Source organism: Pelophylax lessonae, assembly GCF_965119305.1.
Source record: "Pelophylax lessonae genome assembly, chromosome: 11".
In the NCBI taxonomy this organism is placed as follows: domain Eukaryota; kingdom Metazoa; phylum Chordata; class Amphibia; order Anura; family Ranidae; genus Pelophylax; species Pelophylax lessonae.
The window spans coordinates 238,420,531-238,445,361 of NC_138778.1; the positions used below are offsets into that span (position 1 = coordinate 238,420,531).

Below are 24,831 nucleotides of genomic sequence, written 5' to 3' on the forward strand. Positions count from 1 at the left end.
CGGAAGCTCAGAATCTATATCTCTTTGGCCAAATCTTTAGGTTCGGAGAGATCTAGTTTTGCATATGTGCCTTTGGATGTATGCCAATCATCTGTTCCTAGGATATGAGCCCAATCCCTCTTAGTAGGTTGAAGGGGGGGGGGGGTGCTAAACCTCTTCTCTCCACTATATTGCCCAACTCATCTTTTTTGTGTTCCATGTAATCTGATTCCTGTGCTTTTGTAGATGGATCTCTTGAAGCCAAACTGGCAGCCACATAATGTGGTGAGACCTCCTCTACAGAGTCTTCTGGCCAAACATAATACATTTGGGCAGTACTTTTTTTTAATATCTCCGTCAACCCAGATTTAATTGCTAATTTATCTGCTGTCTCCCATGTGTCCGTATGTGTGAGTCTGTGTGTGAGTGTGAGAGTGTCCGTGTGTGTGTGAGAGTGAGTGTCTGTGTGTGTGTGAGAGTGAGTGTCTGTGTGTGTGTGTGAGAGTGAGTGTCCGTGTGTGTGTCAGAGTGTGTGTCTGTGTGTGAGTGTCCGTGTGTGTGTGAGAGTGAGTGTCCGTGTGTGTGAGAGTGTGTGTCTGTGTGTGAGAGTAAGTGTCTGTGTGTGTGTGAGTGTCTGTGTGTGTGTGAGAGTGAGTGTCCGTGTGTGTGTGAGAGTGTGTGTCTGTGTGTGAGAGTGAGTGTCTGTGTGTGAGAGTGAGTGTCCATGTGTGTGTGAGAGTGAGTGTCTGTGTGTGTGTGTGAGAGTGAGTGAGTGTCCGTGTGTGTGTGAGAGTGAGTGTCCGTGTGTGTATGAGTGTTTGTGTGTGAGTGTCTGAGAGTCTGTCTGTGTGTGTGTGAGAGTCTGTCTGTGTGAGTCTGTGAGTGTCTCTGTGTGAAAGTCTCTGTCTGTCCCAGAGCAGGGCTTGCTTTATTTACAGCAAGTGAACAAAAAGGAGGGTTACAGGGAGTGGCTTCAAGACCACCAATCACAGAGCATGTATACATTCAAAAGTACAATAGAGTCAATGTTTATGTATGAACATGGCTGAGTGCAGAGACTCCAACTGCCACAAAGGACAAAGAAACATGGCTGCACATGGCTTCTCATGACTCAGCTACGCTTATCCACAAACATGGACTCATTACCTGTTAGTGGATTCTATTTAATCTGGTTTCATAAAAACTGTATCTGATACTGATTATGCTACTATTCCAGTGAATGGGACTTTATTATATCTGCATAAGACAATAGCAGCAGTATTTCAGTCATATGGATCAAATATGACAGAAAGATGCCAGCCAATTATCCTGGTAAAACTATAAGAATTCCACATCACAAACACACCTCCGCAGTGAATAGCCGGGGCCCCGGATGGTGGATATATATTTGTGCGATGGATTTCTACTTGCGCTGCCATAAATCAGGCTACAAGTATTGCGCAATCCCATCTAATGGAAGATTTCCACTAACAAGTCTTTCCTCAATGACAGTTAAAGCAATATTGGCTGTCCATAGCGATGACCGGTAAACTGACACTGGAAGACATTATGGCAATTTAACTAAAAATACATCCTAAAGAAATGTCCACATAAATATTAATAAAATTTCCACAACAATTGCTATGAGATTCTGAAAATAAAAGTTAACCCTGCAACCACAGGAACAGATTGACAGGACGCAATCTCTGTGATTAAAGTATCCATTCTGACTAATTTTATTATTACATTTTATTTTATACAGAAGATAAGAAAGGGGGAGGGGTGAGATGTTATTTAAAACTAGCAAATAGAAATAACGTCATAACAGTTCCAAAACTAAAACCTTAGAAGGGAGGGGGAGGGGAGGGGGAGAGAAAGGGAGGGGGAGGAAGAGGGGGAGCTTCTAGTAGGAGTTGTGTCAGTGTGTTAGGTGCAGGTCACGGAGAACATTTCAACATTGCAAACAAGATGGAGTCTCCTGTGCTTATATGAACAATACAATGAAAGTCCATGTCAGTTAGTAAGCCAACCAACAGCCAACTCTGATCTCCTTATGAAGAATGCCGGTCACATTCCTTCAACTATTTTTTTTTTATAGACTGCTAAGTGTTTGGGAAAGTTTATACCACAAAACTTACACGGGACAACACTTCATCCATGTCTCTGGTGATCTCTGATCTCCTTTATGAAGTGTTTCTTACATGATGAGGATCAGCCATGGAGTATATCTGAGGTGTATATCAGGGGGTGCTTCTTCCCCACATGTCCACCAACATTCATATAGAAGACATTTCCCGCACTCAATGCACTAATACACCTCGAGGGTTGTGTGGGATCCCTGATGTACAGGAAGACAGGACTTCAGTGAGGAACAATCCCCTCACTCAGGACAGGAATACGGCTTCTCCCCCGTTGTGAGATCTCTGATGTCTGTTAAGATTGGATTTCACTAAAAAACATTTCCCGCACTCAGGACAGGAATACTTCTCCCCTGTGTGCAATATCTGATGTCTGTTAAGACTGGACTTCTCTGAAAAACATTTTCCACACTCAGAACAGGAATACGGCTTCTCCCTCGTGTGATATCTCTGATGTCTGTGAAAATGAGACTTCTGTGAAAAACTTTTACCGCACTCAGGACAGGAATACGGCTTCTCCCCCGTGTGAGATCTCTCATGTCTGTAAAGACTGGACTTATCTGAAAAACATTTCCCACACTCGGGACAGGAAGACATCTTCTCCCCCGTGTGAGACTTCTGATGTTTGTAAAGATTGGCCTTCTGTGAAAAACATTTTCCGCACTCAGGACAGGAATACGGCTTCTCTCCTGTGTGAGATCTTTTATGCACATTAAGTTTGGATTTAGAATGGAAACACTTCCCGCACTCAGTACAGGAAAACCTCTTATCTGTTGGAATAAGACATATATAATGAAGCCGTCAGGAGCATGTAATGTACAACATAGAGCAGCCCTCAAAATTCTACTCGCCTGCTCGCATTTTGCGAGTGGAATGATGAGGATGGCGAATAAGGGCTGTGCTGTAAGAAAAGGGTGGACCCGGGGCGCAAAGCAGTGCTCCCTGAGCCCACCCATTGTGTGAAAATAGCGAATGAATATTCGCTATTGTCACACGGCTCCTCCTCCTGGCCAATCAGGAAGCGGGTCCGAGACCCGTTTCCTGATTGGCCGAAAGGCGAACAATTGCCATTGGCCAAGGAGGAGGACTCGGGAGATGCAGAGGATTAAGGAGAAGCCGCCGCTGCATCAGGTAAGTGTACGCTGGTCTCTCTGCACGCTGTGGGCACTCTGCATTGAAAGGGGGCACGCTGTGGGTACTCTGCATTGAAAGGGGGGCACACTGTGGGCACTCTGCATTTAAGGGGGCACGCTGTGGGCACTCTGCATTTAAGGGGGCACGCTGTGGGCACTCTGCATTGAAAGGGGGAACGCTGTGGGCACTCTGCATTGAAAGGAGGCACGCTGTGGTCACTCTGCATTGAAAGGGGGCACGCTGTGGGCACTCTGCATTGAAAGGGGGCAGGCTGTGGTCACTCTGCATTGAAGGGGGCACGCTGTGGGCATGCTGTGTTCACTCTGCATTTAAGGGGGCACGCTGTGGGCACTCTGCATTGAAAGGGGGCTGGCTGTGGTCACTCTGCATTGAAGGGGGCAAGCTGTGGGCACTCTGCATTGAAAGGGGGCACGCTGTTGTCACTCTGCATTGAAAGGGGGCACGCTGTGGTCACTCTGCATTGAAGGGGGCATGCTGTGGTCACTCTGCATTTAAGAGGGCATGCTGTGGGCACTCTGCATTGAAAGGGGGCATGCTGTGGGCACTCTGCATTGAAAGGGGGCACGCCGTGGTCACTCTGCATTGAAAGGGGGCACGCTGTGGTCACTCTGCATTGAAAGGGGGCCCGCTGTGGTCACTCTGCATGGAAGGGGGCACGCTGTGGTCACTCTGCATTGAAAGGGGGCACGCTGTGGGCACTCTAAAGTTGTTGTTGTTGTTAATATTTTTTTGTAACTTAATTCTGAATAAAACATTTAACAGTGTAATTTTATGAGATATTTTACAAAGGGTGTGTTTAGTGGCGGAGCAGGGTAGGGTTTGGGTGGGGCAACAAGTGGCGAGTAACTCTTAAGGCCTGGCTAGTAGTTTATGACTTGAAATTTTGAGCCCTGACATAGAGTATATAGTGCAGGGGTCAGGATATGTAATGTACAACATAGAGTATATAGTGCAGGGGTCAGGAGTATGTAATGTACAGCATAGAGTATATAGTGCAGAGGTCAGGAGTATGTAATGTACAACATAGAATATATAGTGCAAGGGTCAGGGGTATATAATGTACAACATAGAGTATATAGTGCAGGGGTCAGGAGTATATAATGTACAACATAGAGTATATAGTGCAGAGGTCAGGAGTATGTAATATACAACATAGAGTATATAGTGCAGGGGTCAGGAGTATGTAATGTACAACATAGAGTATATAGTGCAGAGGTCAGGAGTATGTAATATACAACATAGAGTATATAGTGCAGGGGTCAGGAGTATGTAATGTACAACATAGAGTATATAGTGCAGGGGTCAGGAGTATGTAATATACAACATAGAGTATATAGTGCAGGGGTCAGGACTCATATTGGTATTCAGTAATCAGTGGAAGCTTATATGATTATGTGAGACAAGTTGCAGAGGTCCCACACCGATGCCTCCCATCTCCTGAGACTGCACTCAGTGACTTGGGTGTGAGACTATACAGACATATCCCTCCACCCGGCACAGACAGCAGAAAACAGAGTAAGTAATCCTGAGAGGATTATTCTGTCAGAGATCCTGTTAGAACCGGGATATGGAGCAGAAGACCCAAGGCCTATACTCAAGGTGTCTAGGTCGAGCAACACCTATGGTGAAAGTAACTATTTCCACCTGAACCCCATAATCTACACAAATACAGGAATACAGGACGGGGAACACAGCTCTGGAAAGTGACCAGGGGATTACAGGCTGATATCACCCAGTCCCCGCCCTACTCTGGACCAATCAGTGAGCAGTATGAGTGGAGAAATGTATTTAGTGGTAATGACCCACCTGTGCTGATCTCTGTAGGAGTGTCCTCCTCTAGAATTACCCTCATTATTCCATCCTCCTCCATAGACTGGTGATCATCGCTCACATACGCCTCTTCTTCTTTTACCTCAACTTTTAGATCTTCACCCTAAACCAAGAAAATGAGAGAAAATATCATCTGTAAAATATAACCTCACATAACAAAAATCCACACATTACTTCCACAAGTCCATGTTCTAGATGTTCCGTCCCACCAACCTTGTAACATTGAGGGATGGTGTGACCTTCCTGTGTGGAATCCCGGGAATACAGAGGACGGGGACATCTCTCTGGTGGGTTCCTGGTATTAGGTGGCTCCATCATATCCTTGTGTCCTTCTGAAAACTCCTCCATCACTCCATACTCCTCATCCTCCTCTTTATACTCTTCTTTAATAACAATATCATAATCCCCGAAGTTTCCACTCTGAATATATAATAAAACATTCATTGTAACAAACATGCTGTGTATAAATCAGAACTACTAATAATTGTCACTCATCTACCTGATGATGGTGAGGGACGGTGTGACCTTCCTGTGTGGAATCCCGGGAATACAGAGGACGGGGACATCTCTCTGGTGGGTTCCCATTACTGGATCCATCTGTAGGAAACACACACACTGACTGAATACATTGTTTCTATGTGTTTATCAGATGATGGGGGATCTAGGTGGATCCTCCGTACTGCTCTCTCCTTTACAATAAAGTCTCCTCTTACCCGGTGATGTGAGGGGCGGCTGATTCTCCATCATGACGTCCTTGTAGAGATCCTTGTGTCCTTCTAAATACTCCCACTCCTCCATGGAGAAATAGACAGTGACATCCTGACACCTTATAGGAACCTGACACACACAATGATACAGTCACCATCCAGACACATCCCTTGTCTGTTACTGGATAATGTCCCAGAATTCCCAGCACCGCTCACCTCTCCTCTGTGATCTCTCTGGTGACTTCTAGAATCTTCTTTTTATTTCTCTATTCTATCAGGGAGGGAGGTGGAGGCAATGTGATGATCATATGATCTCCAGACTTCACAGGAGGAAATCTCTAGATCTGAACACAAATAGTAAAATCAGATTATTCTTCAACAATCCTCCTCCTATCCTCTCTGGTCAAGTCCCCATTTTAATAAAGCCCCACTTCAAGAACCCCCACACTCTGTAGGTTAAAGGCTTGACATAGGGAATTCAGACATCAATACATAAAATACAGGATCAACAGCTCTGCTTTGATTGTGAAGATACAAAGGGTCCGCCCACATCCTAACACCATCGTAAAAAAGAGCTGGTTGGAGGGACGTTGGGAAGAGGAGCTGTGAGGTCAGTGTGATGTCACAGGATTCTTACATAGTAGGTGAGGTTGAATAAAGACAATAGTCCATCCAGTTCAACCTGTGTAGGTGTGTGGCCGTAATCATCTCTCATACCCCTGAATGTTCTGATCCTTGAGATGTAAGTCTAAGAGTCTTTTGAAAGCCACCATACTTCCCGCAGAAACCACCTCTTGTGGTAGAGAATTCCACAATATTGTAGCCCTAACAGTAAAGAGCCCCCCATGTTGCCTGAGGTTAAAATGCTTCTCCTCTAATCGCATTGTATGCCCTCGCGTCCTCATGCAATCCTTTCGACTGAATAGCTTTTTTTCTATGCTGAGATCACCATTGAGATATTTATAAATTTCTATCATGTCCCCCCTCAGGCGTCTCTTCTCCAGGGAGAATAAAGCAAGCGATTGCAGACGCTCTTCATAATTAAGGTCCTCCCCCTAATTAGTTTAGTTGCCCTTCTCTGGACTCTCTCCAGCTCCAACACATCCCTCCTGAGGACTGGCGACCAGAACTGGACAGAATACTCCAGATGCGGTCGGACCAGAGTTTTATAAAGTGGAAGGATTATAGTTTTATCTCTGGAATACATCCCTTTCTTTATGCATGCTAATATTCTGCTGGCTTTGGCAGCTGCCTCTTGACATTGCATGCTATTGCCTAGTCTATCATCAACCAAGACTCCCAGATCTTTCTCCATTTTTGATTCCCCCAAAGGTTCCCCTCCTAACGTGTATTGTGTTTTTATGTTTTTAGTCCTCAAGTGCAAAACCTTACACTTATTCATATTAAACCTCATTTGCCATGTCGTTGCCCACTCTGTTATTTTGTCCAGGTCATTCTGTAGGATATCTGCTTCATGCTGTGCAGTTATTGCCCTGCCCAATTTTGTGTCATCTGCAAAAACTGATAACGAACTACTGATCCCGTCCTCAATGCTGTTTATGAATAAATTGAACAAAATTGATCCCAAGACTGAGCCTTGGGGGACCCCACTTACCACCTCAGACCAGTCTGAGTATGCGCTGTTTATTACCACCCTTTGGACACGCCCTTTTAACCAGTTCCGTATCCAAGAGCAAACCCTGCGGTCGATGCCTGCAGACCTTATTTTATAAATTAAGCGCTTGTGGGGAATTGTATCAAACGCCTTAACGAAATCCAGGTACACCACATCCACTGGTCTGCCCCATCTAGCTCACAGCTCTTCTCCTCGTAGAATGTTAAGAGATTGGTTTGACAAGAACGCCCATTTGTAAACCCGTGCTGATTACTGCTGATGACGTTGTTGTCTTTGGCAAACTCTACGATATAGTCCCTTCCAGAAGTTTACATACTATCGATGTCAGACTGACTGGCCTATAATTTCCCGGGATATGCCTCTGCCCCTTTTTGAATATCGGTACCACATTTGACTCTGGATGGAGGGACATTGGGAAGAGGAGCTGTGAGGTCAGTGTGATGTCACAGGATTCTCTGACTGGTTGGAGGGACGCTGGGAAGAGGAGCTGTGAGGGCAGTGTGATGTCATAGGATTCTCTGACTCTGGTTGGAGGGACATTGGGAAGAGGAGCTGTGAGGTCAGTGTGATGTCATAGGATTCTCTGACTCTGGTTGGAGGGACATTGGGAAGAGGAGCTGTGAGGTCAGTGTGATGTCATAAGATTCTCTGACTCTGGTTGGAGGGACATGGGGAAGAGGAGCTGTGAGGTCAGTGTGATGTCATAGGATTCTCTGACTCTAATTGGTGGGACATTGGAAGGAGAAGTGCTCTGTGGAATTTCTGTACACAGAATAATTTCTCCCGGGGACGTCCCACCTCTCCTAAACTGAAAGATGAATGTTGTCTTTGGGCTTTGCCAGGACACATAATATTCCTGTGTACTCTGGAGACTTTACTCATCACATTTTAGGATGAATATCTGAGGCTGAGATCATTATAGAGAAATTTGTTTTCAGGACATTTACTACAAATTACGTTTTTTCCTCTTTCTTCCTATATGAATCTTAAAAAACCAAAAAGTTTAAATTTTACAATCCCCCTTAAAAACCCCATCCCCCGCCACTAATAAAAGTGGTATAATTTGTTAATATAGACTGATGAGGTGAGAAGGTGATTGGTGGAAAAGATGACACATCTCCAAAATGAAGAGAATGTTCCGGCCCCGTAAGTGGGGAAATGTTCTGACCCTGAAGAGGTTAATCTAGGTATCCACACTATATATGTGTGTATCATCATCTGCTGGAGATAAAAGAGGTCACAGTGACTATGGAGGAAGAGGACGGACATGAGGGGGGGGGTTACTGGGTGTAAATAGATAAAAGGATCTTATTACCTCCTCTGCTGCCACTTCCAGCAATGTCTTCTCTCTACTTCCTCCCGACTCGCCTCTCACCTGGAACTTCGTATTTATACCTGACATCACTTCCTGTCTGTATCTGACATCACTTCCTGTCTGTATCTGACATCACTTCCTGTCTGTACCTGACATAATTTCCTGTCTGTATTCCATAGAGACTTCCTGTCTGGGTAGAAGTGAGATCACCACCTTGTGGAGCTCAGAGGAACTGCAGCCCTGAGTTGGTGTCAGCAGAAGGAATTATGCCCCATCATTGGTGTCAGTGGAAGGAACAGTGCACCATTGCTGGTGTCAGTGACAGGAATATTGCCTCAAGGGCCAGATTAAGGCAAGCAACAGGCCGCATCTGGCCTCAGAGCTGCAGTTTGGAGACCACAGTTGTAATCTCTCAGGAGTGGGGCCAGTTTGTCCTCCACATCATTGACGTAGCCCTCCCCTGCTGTGGTGTGTTCTCTGATCTTTTGGAGATCATGGCGGATCAGGCCCAGTTCCTCCTTTAACCCCCCAAAGTTCTCTTTCAGGGAACCAAGGCTGTGCACTTGTAAACAGCTCTGAGAATGTCAGCCAGAGTGGGTTGCTCAGCTTCCTCATCCTCTGCACCCTCCTAAATGTCTGCCTTGGCAGTGGAGGGGCCCTGCATGGGTGGCTCTCCTTCCAGTTCTGTGTAAAAGATGACAGGGGCTGCCTTCGGGAGCCCACCCTGTCCCCCAGCTAACTCCTGGGCATAGTATAGCATATGTCGGGGGGAAATTCTTTACCATCATGTTTGGGCATTTTGAGAGGTTTACTCACGTCCCTCTGCTTCTCCCCGCCATGAGGCTGCTGAGGAAGGGCCGCGACGGCACCATGTTGAGGATCGAGCTTCCCGCCATCCTCCTTCTGCTTATGGGTCACAACGCTGCTTGCCATGGTAGCCAGTGGTGCCAACTCAATCAAGGAAGGGTGTAGTAGGATCAGGTGTCAAAGCCAGTCGAAATACAGGCTGGGAGCAGGTTCTTTTTAGGATCAAGTGCGGGAGCTCTGTGGAAGACTTCTGCTTACATGCTGCTCTTGGCCACACGTCCACCCCCCCCCCCCCCCGACAACGTTTTTTTTTTTTTCACTTGCATGCTGGCAGCATCAAACATTAAACAGGTCAGCTGCATGGACGAATTTCTGAAGAAAGTGATAACGAGGTTTGGTTTTAGCTGTAGAGTCCAGAGGAAAGACCGTGATACAGTTGACATCTCTGCAGATGATCAAGGAGCCTTCCTGGGTCTTGGTAACTTTCTTGTGTACTTTCCAGAGAAAGAGAGCTGGGTGACTGTTGGGAGTGTAGCACTGACCCCTAGAGGACTGCTGAGTATTACACTTTAAGGATTCCCCTGGTTTACCCGTAGCAACTGTTTGCAGAATCTTAGCACTTTAAGTTCTTGGCTCAGTCAAAGATCAGTCCAGTGGTTGTTGTTTGTGTGGTTTTATTTAGAACTGGGATGGGAGAAGGGATGAGTGGGATACTCCAACTGTTAACTATTCACAATGCTGAGGACATCTAACTTGAGATTGCGGCAAGGCCGCTGCTTCATCCTGCCACTTGAATGAAGATAAGGTAAGTGTTGCTATGGTACTTCTCTTCAGGGTATTCCCCTTGTACCCCATTTCTCTCTGTGCTAGCTGACCCCCGTCCACTGACTCCACACTCCAGAGTGGTCCCCTTCCTGGGCAGACCCATGGGCAAGTTCCTCTGTATTCACGGACACGTTTTTTCTAGATTCTCTGATGCTCCAACTCCTGCAGTCAGCTTCTCCTGGACCTCTGGGCTCAGCCTCACATGCACCGGTACACCAGGTTTACTTCCTGTGACCACCACTGCCTGTTGCAGAAGAAGAAAGGCGCCTTTGAGTGCAACTGACAACACTTTATTGCACAAACAACACGCAGACTTACAAATAGGATGACCTGTATCGTCACGGCTCGGGGGCTCTTCCTGGTCCCCTGACTCATCCTATCTTCTAACTGTCAAGCAGCAGAGAGATGACGCCAGTGTTTTAAATCCCTATGTCATCTCTTTCCCTCATCGGTCTGACGATGCATGCTCCGAAACGCGTTACCGCCCCCCTTGACGTCACTAGGCTTGGTGCGGTCCATGAGCGAGGCATGCGTTCCACTGCAGCCTTGGATTCATCCACCATTTCTGATTGGGCTCTCCTACTGGCGTCATCTCTCTGCTGCTGGACAGTTAGAGAATAGGACGAGTCGCGGGCCAGGAAGAAACCCCAAGCCGTGATGATACATGTCATCTTATCTGTAAGTCTGCTTGTTGTTTGTGTTGTCAGCTGCACTCAGAGGCACCTTTCTTCTTCTCTCTGCCTACTAGTTGGAACTGCTTCTGCCATTACCAAGAGCTGCCCTCAGTGTCAATGTGGCGCATTGCACATTATCTTAAGTCCACTCATCTCCTTGTTTTTCCTCCCCCTACCAAGATCTAGTTGGAGGACTGTTTTCTCAGCAGAAGCGCCCAACAAACATTCCTCAAAAAACTGTTCTCTATTAGAAGCTACTGCTGGTGCTGCTCTGCAGACGGGATCCCAGTGCCTTCATATATATGGACTTTGTATCTCCCACTTACATGTTGGATTTGGTATGATTTACCTATTATCAGCTAACAGTCAGTTGCTATATATTGAACTACATACCATTTGTTAATGGCATTGTAATTTTACATTTTTAATTCATAATAATATATATATATATTTTTTTATCATGGAATTTTTCAATGAAGTGGAGTCCTCCAAGTATGATGTGTTTGATAATTTATTTTCTGTGTTCTCAGATTCCTTGTTTGCTTCTATTGATAAATGTATACACCCCAATTATCATACATTATGTGCCACCTTCCGGATATTGGAGAGGATCATAGATTCCGGAAATTGGAGAGGATCATAGATTCTGTCAACACCCATTGGTGGGATGTTTTTTTTTTGCAGCAATTACTCTCTTATATCACTCCCAGAGGACTCAGGATATTGAAGGAATGCTCACTCCTGGATACCATACATACCAAGGAGTGGCATTCGGTATCTGAGTTCTGCACTAGTAAATGGATACAGATTATCATTAAGCAGAGGCAGTCCAAATATGAACAATTGGTCCATCAAACCCAGATGCTTAGCAATGACATCATGGAATTAGCATCTTGATTACCTATTACATAGTTACATAGTTAGTCAGGTTGAAAAAAGACACAAGTCCATCCGGCTAAACCAATAAAAAAAAAAGAAAACAGTAAAGAAAACCCAACCATACAATCCCCTATACACAATCCTATACCCGCCCCAACCATACAATCCCCTATACACAATCCTATACCCTCCCCAACCATACAATCCCATATACACAATCCTATACCCTCCCCAACCATACAATCCCATATACACAATCCTATACCCTCCCCAACCATACAATCCCATATACACAATCCTATACCCGTCCCAACCATACAATCCCATATACACAATCCTATACCCGCCCCAACCATACAATCCCATATACACAATCCTATACCCACCCCAACCATACAATCCCATATACACAATCCTATACCCACCCCAACCATACAATCCCATATACACAATCCTATACCCGCAGTTGATCCAGAGGAAGGTGAAAAAACCCCAGCAAAGTATGATCCAATTTGCTACAGCACAGGGAAAAAAATTGTTCCTGATCCCCGAGAGGCAATCAGATATCTATTCCCTGGATCAACTTTACCTATAAATATTAGAACCCATTTATATTATGTACACCCAGGAAAGAATCCAGGACTTTTTTAAAGCAATCTAGTGAGCTGGCCAGAACCACCTCTGGAGGGAGTCTATTCCACATTTTCACAGCTCTTATGGTGAAGAAACCTTTCCGTATTTGGAGACGAAATCTGTTTTCCTCTAGACTATTAGATGGTTGCACACCCTCAAAAAGAATACCAAAAGGAAGGAGGACTTCCTGATCCGTACAAAATTGGGTAAATTTCGTAGGGATTTAGATGACTATAATCGAAATACTATGTTCTCATGGAAACACAAACCAGTTAGTTTTCCCTCCCCATTGCAGCTTCTCCCTCTCATGTCTATCCACACTTTTCCACCCAAATCCAAGCATACCACATCCAATACACTTTACGGGCATTATGATAAGGTTAGTGTCAAAGACCCTATCCAAAATACACCCACCTGCAAGACAAAATGCAACACTCCGAATAACAAAGACAATAGAGAGAAAGAGAAAAATAAAAACAATAAATATTAAATATAAAAGCAACAATAAAAAGATTTATAAAAATATGGGTAACAATACATCAGATTAATAAACAATATTTCTGCGCCAAGTGAAAAGATATCAATAAATGTGTCTAAATAACATAAATAAGATAACAACTCAATGTTAATAAATCAACTCTAATAATAGTGATTGCTAGTGATATTAATAGTCCCAATTAATAGTGAATCATAAAGATGAAATCATCTGTGATCACAAAATAAAGTGCTGCACACTTCACTCCAGTGCTCCCAGTGGTTGGTGCAAGATAAGCTGCTCACCTTAGGAATAGACTCATGAGAGTCAAACACGCTTTGGGATGTAAGGATAACAGCCTGATGTCCCTTCCTTCATCGCCTCCAGCTATCACTCCGTATAGACCAGGAACCCGGTGTGTATAAAAGAAGAGAAGATCTATTGCTCTCTGTTTTGCAAAAAGCTATTTATTTCCTCTTAAACAGATACCATTACACTTACATTGGGATGCACTTAAAGCAGTGCGGGCTTCAAACGTCACAAACAGCTCTCTGTACACCTCCAGGAATCAACGTACTCTGAGCAGGCTCCTCCCCCGTACGCGTTACATCAGAGACTTCATCAGGAATATCCATTCACACGAGAATACATCACAAAGTGGCACGATATCCTCACCAAGTGTTGTACCAGTTTTAGACCCAATGTAGAACCTGCATCTGAACCCGTCAATAAACCGGGTAACAATAATAAGGGACGTCCAGTTAGATTAGATCCGGGATCTAGGGACCCCTCACCTTGCATTATGGCCCAGCTACAGCCAGCTAAAGTTGTTCAGATTATACCCCCGAATCTTACATCTGCTGGTCCTTCCAATAGTGACAGCCAACAATCCTGTAGTCTCTTTTTTAGGACACAGCCTCCTACCCAACCGACCACTAAAAAGAAAATACGACGTAGAGGCCATAGGGGAAGAGGAGGCAGACACAAATCCCCATTTAGGGAAACCATGCCTTCTACTGTAACAATATACAACTTATCCTCATCGGAACTCACATCGGAAGATATATCCATACTCAATTGTGGCCTCAAGTTTGCTCCATCTATTAAACCCAATCCTTTCCAACTCTTCAAATATCTTAACAGATTTATATACAATTTATACAATCATTAAAAAATAGTCATAATACCATAGATAGCAATGTTTGCGATACACAGCTTTCCACCAATGATATTGATAGTAATACACGACTTGCTATGTTGGAGGAACTCTACATAGAAAGTTCCACTGCGGGTAGTATGGTGGCTTTCAAAAGACTCTTAGACTTACATCTCAAGGATCAGAACATTCAGGGGTATGAGAGATGATTACGGCCACACACACCTACACAGGGGGAACTGGATGGACTATTGTCTTTATTCAACCTCACCTACTATGGGACCATGAGGACATGTCTGGGGATGAGGCAATTTTGTTCACTCAACATTTTATCAGCTCTCCCCCTATGAAACATACTCACCTAAAACCGAGATCTACCGTTTATCCCACACATTCTAAAGGCAAGTGCTTCTGATGATGTCTTATGTTGAATCGCGTAGAGCGCCATTACGTCACTTCCGGTTTCGGTCTTTGGAATGCATTGCGTTCCGGCAACTTTGTTTATCACGCTTGATGTCTTCTTATGCTATGCGAGTACCGCCATTTACTTATTAATACATTTTCACCACGGATTTACACTATATGGTCCCTCCTTGTTTGTGTCTGTTTGGGGAACATACTATGTTCCGAGGACCCTTGGTGTGTGCGATTTAGCCCGGCTCTAGGATATCCCATCCAGATATTGGGGCGTTCCATCCATAGGAGGACCCAAGACGGATCTTTATTGGGGCGAGTTACCCCTGTAGGGGTTATTTTTTCCGGTGAGTGCATATTAGAGCAAGAAGGAGCACGGGCACTTCTTTATCTCACCATTCCACCCAGTGTTGCCGGGGATCCATACCCAGATGGACTTTTCACCTGATTGTATGGCTATATTTATGCAAGGACTTTATATTGCATCCATTTACCTGATTGATTTTTATATATTGTCACTTATTCCAGCACTTTTTCGAGATCTATGATATATCACTGCCTATTTATTCAATTTTAATTAATTTATTTATTACTGTGCACAGAGTCACTTTATTATTGTCACTTTATGAGGGATTTGCCACATATTTATTCAATACTTAATTTATGGTGTAAATGATTGATTTCAGTATCTGCCATTTTTCTTATGGTCACAGTCACATATTGTTACAATTCATATTTATTCCATCACTCTTGGATATTATTTATGTATTTAAGGTTCTTTGTTATTTTTAATACACCTGATTAGTTGCCACCTTCTCCTCAGGCAGCGCCAGCATCCCCCCCCCTTTTTTTCTGTTTTTCTCTGTATAACCTTTGGTTATATTTGAGGGAGGCCGCAGCCATCATTTATCCTTAGCGCGGAATCTCTCTCCTTCATAATGTCCTTAGTTTAACCGTGTTTTGGGGCTTTTTCAGTCTTGAACCTCCATATGAAATTTATGAAAATAGGTCGATTTCTTCATCATAGTTCTGACAAGGCGTCTCTTACAAATGTATACAATAACGCATTTCTTTTGCAGACAGCTCACCTTCAAATCCCACAGCAAATACATAGCAGTGCAATCCAAATATACTATAAACTGTAACAAACAATACATAGACTAACAAGCATATGTGTATCAAAAGGAGAAATAAGAGGTGAGGACAGTTCATTGGTGTGCTTCTGAAAGCTAAGATGGCTCTTAACTGATGTGAGGGTGAAACTTTATTAACAAATCCAAAACTCTTCCTATTTCCTTTTAGAAAAAAATAGGCTGCAATTGCAGCGAACAACCAAAAAAGGGCTCCCTAATTAACACAATAACAATGTATAGATCAGTGTTTCTGAACTCCGGTCCTCAGGCCACACTAACAGGCCAGATTTTAAGTATTACCTTGGGTCATGCAGACTAGAATACTACAATCACTGAGCAGCAAATGATATAACCTGGGATGTATTTCAGTTTTCATGCAAACCTGGCCTGTTAGTGGGTCCTGAGGACTGGAGTTGAGAAACACTGGTATAGACAAGCACAGCAAGCTGTCTGCTCTGTTCCTCTCCCCATTGAACAGAGGGAAGATCCAACCACAGAGAGGAGGAGAGGATAATCTTGGGATATGTAGTCCCAAAGACAGGTGGACCCCTTTCTAAGAAAGTAACTCTCCTGTTCTTAGGTGTAATGCTTGGGAAAGAAAATGTGTCTAGTCCTTATCATCCAAATCTAGGGTATCGCTGCCCTCTCAGGACCATGGGTATCCAAATAAACACAATTACAACAAAAAACAAGAGAAGGGAGCACTGACCTAGTGCAATTACATTATAAACATTTATTAAAGGATAAAAAGTGACACATATAATACTCACAAAAGCATGATGTGTATACGCATATCAAGTGAAGACAAATCTCCAGGACCGCTGGAAGGCTCAAATAATGCAAGGAGACCAGATGGTGTCCGTGATGGTTAGGCTGACGTGTTTCGAGGGAGAACCCGCTCTCTCAGAGCCACATTTGTCTTCATTTGCTTTGATATGCATATATACATTATGTAAGCATCACATAACCCTAAGAATTGTCTCATAAACTGTAAATCAGTACAAGATGTGCAAACGGTGTTGTGAATAAATAAAGTGTAAATAAATATATTTAAAATATAATTTATGTGACATAAATAAATTTAAATATGTAGATTCAAATTCATATATTATAGTGATTATATAAACAATGTGACGAGAAAAATATATTAATTATAAGATCATGGGAATAAAATAAACTTATAATAGATGTGAATCATAAAAAATGTTCATTCAATATAAAGTGACTAATGTGCTTCAAATAAATCCACAAATTAAGGTGACTCCTGTACTCCACGATATGGAAGGGATAAATGTCCTTAATGGTAGGTGTATCTTCAAACAGGAAAAAATCCTCTTCTATATATATAAGTGAATTGAATCACTTACCAGAACGGGTGGGTTCTGTATGCCGTATGGCACCAGAGCTCTGAGGATGTCACCGGAAGTGACGAAACGCGTAAGCTTTGGACCGCACAGCGTCATGGCAGGTGGAGCGCAAGCCGGAAGTAGGTTGTTCCTAACGCTACTCCGCGAGGAGAACCGAGCAGCCCTCACCGCTAGCGCACCAGGGACACTGACATTTACTTTTTAAAATACCCTAATACCTTTTGGAACAAATAAAGACTCATTTTAAACGGTATCACACTATTTGGAGTCCCTTTTTCTTTTCTCCATATATGGCTGGAAGTGAGCACTTCAGAGGCAGAGGAGGCATCCCAGGATCCCGGAGGGATATTCGGAGGGACAACATCCACCAAAGCACAGAGGGCTTCACAAGCCTGAATGGTTCTGGTGCCATACGGCATACAGAACCCACCCGTTCTGGTAAGTGATTCAATTCACTTATATATATAGAAGAGGATTTTTGCCTGTTTGAAGATACACCTACCATTAAGGACATTTATCCCTTCCATATCGTGGAGTACAGGAGTCACCTTAATTTGTGGATTTATTTGAAGCACATTAGTCACTTTATATTGAATGAACATTTTTTATGATTCACATCTATTATAAGTTTATTTTATTCCCATGATCTTATAATTAATATATTTCTTTCGTCACATTGTTTATATAATCACTATAATATATGAATTTGAATCTACATATTTAAATTTATTTATGTCACATAAATTATAGTTTAAATATATTTATTTACACTTTATTTATTCATAACACCGTTTGCACATCTTGCACTGATTTACAGTTTATGAGACAATTCTTAGGGTTATGTGATGCTTACACATATACACCGTAACATCAGAGTTTTTTAAGCAAGTGCTATATTTGATCCCTCTATGAGATCTTTTACACTCAAACTATCCTTTACATATAGCAGCAGCTAATTTTATTATAACTATACCAATATATAAAATATTTATAAACTACAGTCCTATTTTTACCACAACAAAATATTACACATCCCTTGGCGCGAAGAATATACTTTGTATATACATTTATCACATACATTGTGTTTGTAAGTATTATGTGTGTCACCTTTTATCCTTTAAAAAATGTTTATAATGGAATTGCACTAGGTCGTTGCACCCTTCCTTTTTTGTTGTTTTTCAGTTTATTTGAGTCCCTTTCTAAGCCTGGGGTGAAAACTTCAGCTCCCAGCATGCTAAGAGGAGGAGGCCAGAGTGAGCCAGGAGAAGAGACCATGAGGCTACCAGGGAGGAAGGAAGGACATGGTTCTGCCCAACATTACAGAGAAAGGGTGCCATCCTAAAGAGAGAGAGACCAGAGCACTGTGCTGTGACCTGCGAGCCAGAGAACAGATCTGTGAGTAAAGACAGCCCCACAGTGCCAGTTGTTGGAGTTTTCCCAGGCAGCCGAGAGTGAGAGAACATCTGGTTCTTGAAACCAATGTCACTAAATCGCTGGAATTGGTGAGAGGCCTCTGCGGTCATTACCTGTGACTGTCACTATCTACTGCTATCCTCCGAGACTGAGTTACTAGGATTTACATCATCAGTCACATAGGCGCTCCAACGACTTATCCAGGAGCCAGAACCAAAGACTGCCCCTAACTCTTACTTCCCCATAAGTTACCCCCCACCTGTTTACTTGCTTTGGAGAAGGACCATACCTTGGAGCCCTTTCCTTAGAGTTCGCTCTAAGCTAGTGTAGGCCAATATACATTAGATTGCATTTCAGGTTTATTCTCATTACCTAATTTGTTGATTGACCGTAGCTAAATTCAGAGAACAGATTATCCTTTACTTGGGTACAATCTCATCCTCTATATTTTATTGTGACTTAATTTCCCGGAGTGAACGTGTTATTTCCAACCGTCTTTGTTTAGGTGGTTTCTCTACAGCAACTTTCTTTTTACTATTCTGGAGTATATGTGCCTTTTCTATATAGTAACCTTCAGCCAGATGTGGGGTATTTCTAGAACAGTGTATGTACCTGGGGTTACAAAGGTTTCTCAATCTAATTGGGTATGTCAGAGGGGTGAAGGCTGATCTTGGATTTGGGGCACAGAACAGAGAACTGGAAAGTACTAAGCAGCTCCTTCGGGGGATTCGCTACACATTTACCATTTATGTAAGCATAATTCTATACTCACAATTTTTATTCTCCCCTATGGATATTGGTTCTCTGGTTTTTATAATCCTCCTTGGAAGAAATGAAGGACAGAGGAATGTCTGACTTACATATTTGGATGGAGGGATATGCCGGTGGCCATTGTTCTGTATGACATCATGCTTGATATGACTAATTTTATCTTAGGGGTCTGATCAGTTGGTAACAGTTCAATTTTTAGGTATATTTCATGGTGTTGTTGAGTGATTGGAAGAGATTTTTAGACAATTTGTTGGTGGATAATTAACAGCTGAAGGAGTTCATTGATAAATTATCTAACAGAGGATCATAGAGCTGGGAATATACACTGCCTGGTCAAAAAAAAAAGGTCACACACTGTAATATTTTGTTGGCATTGATTACGGCACGCATTCGCTGTGGCATTTTTTTGATAAGCTTCTGCAATGTCACAAGATTTATTTCCCTCCAGTGTTGCATTCATTTTTCACCAAGATCTTTGTATTAATGATGGGAGAGTCGGACCACTGCGCAAAGCCTTCTCCCGCACATCCCAAAGATTCTCAATGGGGGTAAGTTCTGGACTCTGTGGTGGCCAATCCATGTGTGAAAATGAGGTCTCATGCTCCCTGAACCACGCTTTCACACTTTGAACCCGACAAATCCTGGCATTGCCCTCTTAGAATATTCCCGTGCCATCAGGGAAGAAAACATCCATTTATAGAATAACCTGTGTGACGGTACTCACCGTCAATGGGAGTGAAAGACAGATACTTAATGGTTTGGATTGCTTCAAATGGGGTCTGTGTTTACACTTATGCTAATGTGTATTGTACTTCAATGTCAGAGACAGGCTCTCCCGATTGTCTGTGTATTAAGGTGTGATGTGGATTCTGTTAAGCCTGTCTGTTCCATTGTTAATGAATTCACACATTGTGTCTGTCCAGATGGCTAGATAATTAGTTCAGGTTTATTCTATTTCTGTATACAATTTCATCTGCATATGATAATGTAATCAGGCACCCGACCTGTGTGTGATAATCTGATCAGGAGGGGGATGTACTCATGTGTGTATAAATTGAGTGTGAAACTGTTCAATAAAGGAGAAGGTTCCAAAACTTGTACAAGCTAAGTTGTTGGCTAGTTTTGTATGGGGGCGGCTGGAAAATCTGATATCTATGTTCAGGACTGGGAGGGAGCCGTATACTGACGGAAGACTACAAGTACAGCGTGGGTTGCGGTTCCATTACAACCTGGTCATCAGTATATTCAGGTAGTCAGCTGACCTCATTCTTTGGGCACATGCAGTAATAATTCCAATAGGAGGCGTAGTTTAGTTAGTTGCTTAGTTAATTCCAGGTGGTGACTTTTTTTTTGGCCAGGCGGTGTATGTTTCTGTTTTATCTTACTTGTCTGGGGGGGATAAGTTGATCCGGCTGTTGGGGGTTATTTGTGTAAATAATATTTTAGGGGAACTGAGCGCTGAATATATATGTGTTCACAATGGCTGATTAATGCTTGTTACATTTGTCAAATAAAAATAAAAAATTGACCTTTACATGGTTTTAATACCTCACACCACAAAATGTACTCAGCCAATGAGAGGTAAGGACTCCATTTTTATTTTTCTCCTGCTATCAATAGCCAACACGGGACAACACTTCATCCATGTCTCTGGTGATCTCTGATCTCCTTATGAAGTGTTTCTTACATGATGAAGATCAGCCATGGAGTATATCTGAGGTGTATATCAGGGTATGCTTCTTCCCCACATATCCACCAACATTCATATAGAAGACATTTCCTGCACTCAAGGCATTAATACACCTCAAGGGTTGTGTGGGATCCCTGATGTACAGGAAGACAGGACTTCATTGAGGAACAATTCCCTCACTCAGGACAGGAATACGGCTTCTCCCCCTTGTGAGATCTCTGATGTCTGTAAAGACTGGACTTCTGTGAAAAACATTTCCCACACTCAGGACAGGAATACGGCTTCTCCCCCGTGTGAGATCTCTGATGTTTGTAAAGATCGGACTTCTGTGAAAAACATTTCCCACACTCAGGACAGGAATACGACTTCTCCCCCGTATGAGATCTCTGATGTGTGTAAAGATTGGATTTCTGTGAAAAACATTTCCCACACTGAGGACAGGAATACGGCTTCTCCCCTGTGTGAGATCTTTGATGTTTGTAAAGATGGGACTTCTGTGAAAAACATTTCCCGCACTCAGGACAAGAATATGGCTTCTCCCCCATGTGAGATCTCTGATGTCTGTAAAGATTAAACTTCTGTGAAAAACATTTCCCACACTCAGAACAAGAAAGTGGCTTTTCTCCTGTGTGAGATCTCTGATGTGTGTAAAGATGTGACTTTCGTGAAAAACATTTCCCACACTCAGGACAGGAATACGGCTTCTCCCCTGTGTGAGATCTCTGATGTATGTAAAGGTGGGACTTTCGTGAAAAACATTTCCCGCACTCAGAACAGGAATACAACTTCTGCCCCGTGTGAGATCTCTGATGTATGTAAAGGTCGAACGTCTGTGAAAAACATTTCCCGCACTCAGAACAGGAAACTGGCTTTTCCCCTGTGTGAGATCTCTGATGTCTGTAAAGATGAGACTTCTCTGAAAAACATTTACTGCACTCAGAACAGGAATACGGCTTCTCCCCCGTGTGAAATCTCTGATGTCTGTTAAGATTGGACTTCACTGAAAAACATTTTCCACACTCAGGACAGGAATACGGCTTCTCACCCGTGTGTGATCTCTGATGTGTGTAAAGATTGGACTTGTCTGAAAAACATTTTCCGCACTCAGGACAGGAATATGGTTTCTCACCCATGTGCAATCTCTGATGAATGGAAAGAATGGATTTCCTTGAAAAACATTTTCTGCACTCAGGACAGGAATATGGCTTCTCCCCCGTGTGAGACCTCTTATGTTTGTCAAGACTGGACTTCTCTGTAAAACATTTCCCGCACTCAGGACAGGAATATGGCTTCTCTCCCGTGTGGGATCGTTTATGCCTATTAAGTTTGGATTTAGAATGGAAACACTTCCCGCACTCAGTACAGGGAAACTTCTTATCTGTTGGAAGGACGGCACCGTCCCTCACAGTCTGAGGTTTCTCAGGATAGGAGGAATACGATGGTCCGGCACTGTCCCTCACAGTCTGAGGTTCTTCAGGATAAGAGGAATACGATGGGCCGGCACCGTCCCTCACAGTCTGAGGTTCCTCAGGATAAGAGGAATACGATGGTCCGGCACTGTCCCTCACAGTCTGAGGTTCTTCAGGATAAGAGGAATACGATGGGCCGGCACCGTCCCTCACAGTCTGAGGTTCCTCAGGATAAGAGGAATACGATGGTCCGGCACCATCCCTCACAGTCTGAGGTTCCTCAGGATAAGAGGAATACGATGGTCCGGCACCGTCCCTCACAGTCTGAGGTTCCTCAGGATAAGAGGAATACGATGGTCCGGCACCGTCCCTCACAGTCTGAGGTTCCTCAGGATAAGAGGAATACGATGGTCCGGCACTGTCCCTCACAGTCTGAAGTTCCTCAGGATAAGAGGAATACGATGGTCCGGCACCGTCCCTCACAGTCTGAGGTTCCTCAGGATAAGAGGAATACGATGGTCCATCTATACTGTGTGGTGGCGGGTGGACATTTGAGGTAGCCGGGTTTTCTCCTGGACTATACTGTGTGATGTCCTCATCTTCTACTTTACAGTCTGGAGACAAAGTGAGAAAATCCTCTGAGGTTTTCCTCATCTCCCGTCCATCTACTAAAATAGAAATACAAAGATTATTACTAGACATCAGCAGATTGGTTCCCCTAAACCCGGACTCCGCCCACATCAGGCAGCTTTGTCTCTGAGGATCTTACAATTCCCCCCTCAAGGTAACTAGTAAATGGGTCCTCTGATCTCCTACCAGTTCATTTCTTTATTCATGGACCTTAGTCAGAGAGTGAGGAAACAACGAGAACTGTCTTTTATAGGAGTGACAGTGGTGAGAGGATTAAAGGACAAGTGTCCCCTCCCCCCTCTATCACTCATTACCATCTTCCCAACACAAGAAGTCCTGCACTTCCTTATTTATTCCATGATTTAGTCATGAATAACAGCAGGGCTGAGCCCCACCAGAGGTCAGAGAGTGAGGATGGGGGAGAACAACCAAGATGAAGACTGGACTGATCCTGAAGACCACCATCATTGGGTTACTGACTCCTCCCACATTATCACTTTCTGTTTAAGGTTCCAAAGTTGGAGGATGTTATCACATTATTATCACCATGTAAAAGTCTGTCCTCCAATCAAATCATCAGATATAAAATGTCCAGCTGGTAGGAAATGGGAGCAAAAGTAGTAAGGACTATGTCATGTACAATATACAATTATATAGGATAAAAAAGTCAGGACTATACAGTATCAGAATGATGTAATATACAACATAGAGTATATGGTGCTGGGGTCAGGAGTATGTAATGTACAATATAAATTATACAGTGTAAGGGTCAGGACTCATAATATTGGTAATCAGTAATCAGTGGAAGGTTAAATGTTTACATGAGACAAGTTGCAGAGGTCCCACACCGCTGCCTCCCATCTCTTGAGACTGCACTCAGTGACTTGGGTGTGAGACTATACAGACATATCCATCCACCCGGCACAGCAAGAAGAGAACAGAGGAAGTAACCCCTGGAGAATTGTTCTGTCAGAGATCTTACTAGACCCGGGCATGGGGAGGAAGATCTAAAGCACATGTCTCAGGTCAATCAATGCCTATGGTAAAAATGAACATTTTGTTGCCAGCTGAACCCCAGAATCTCCATAAATCCATTCTAGAGACATAAATTGTGTCTGCAGCACAGAGAAGGAAGATTATCCGAGAGAAATACAGGAATACAGGACGGGGAACACAGCTCAGGAAAGTGACCAGGGGATTACAGGCTGATATCACCCAGTCCCCGCCCTACTCTGGACCAATCAGTGAGCAGTATGGGTGGAGGAATGTATTTAGTGTTAATGACCCACCTGTGCTGATCTCTGTAGGAGTGTCCTCCTCTATAAATGTCCCCGTTATTTCATCCTCCTCCATAGACTGCTGATCATCCCTCACATACCTCTCGTCTTCTTCTGATTTAATCTCAACTTTTATATCTATCAAATCTTCACCCTAAACCAAGAAATTATACAAAAGATCACTTACAAAAAGGGTTAGTTTTGTGATAATAAATATTGTAAAAAAAAAATCCACTCACTGCCTCCACGAGTTCATGATCCAGACACATCCCTTGTCTGTTACTGGATAATGTCCCAGAATTCCCAGCACCGCTCACCTCTCCTGTCAGCAGCTCCATCATCTTCTTGGTGACTTCTAGAATCTTCTCCATGTTGTGTCCCTCAGGTTTTAGGAGGTCACATGGAGGCACTGTGATGGTCATATGATCACCTGACTTCACCAGAGGAAATCTCTGTATTGGAGAACCAATAGGAATATCATGTTAGAATCCCAGAATCCTCCTCACCTCTCCAGTCAGGTCTGTGTTTTATTAATAGAG

At 43.4% G+C, this 24,831-nt stretch overlaps 2 protein-coding genes across 2 annotated transcripts in view; both read right to left on the reverse strand.

Annotated features, from left to right (window-relative positions):
- The window catches only part of LOC309566970 (uncharacterized protein), a gene marked incomplete at its 3' end in the record, with an annotated part of 283,334 nt that extends 274,552 nt beyond the window's left edge, over positions 1-8,782 (reverse strand). Inside the window, exon 1 of the mRNA XM_082272289.1 lies at positions 8,740-8,782. The remainder of the gene's footprint in view (positions 1-8,739) is intronic.
- LOC309567520 (uncharacterized protein) overlaps positions 1-24,831 on the reverse strand; it is a gene marked incomplete at its 5' end in the record, with an annotated part of 1,161,679 nt that overhangs the window by 1,126,303 nt on the left and 10,545 nt on the right. The window contains 4 exons of the mRNA XM_082272904.1: positions 2,443-2,859; positions 21,172-23,053; positions 24,305-24,446; positions 24,532-24,744. Of these exons, the coding sequence (XP_082129030.1) occupies positions 2,443-2,859; positions 21,172-23,053; positions 24,305-24,446; positions 24,532-24,744 (2,654 nt within the window). The remainder of the gene's footprint in view (positions 1-2,442; positions 2,860-21,171; positions 23,054-24,304; positions 24,447-24,531; positions 24,745-24,831) is intronic.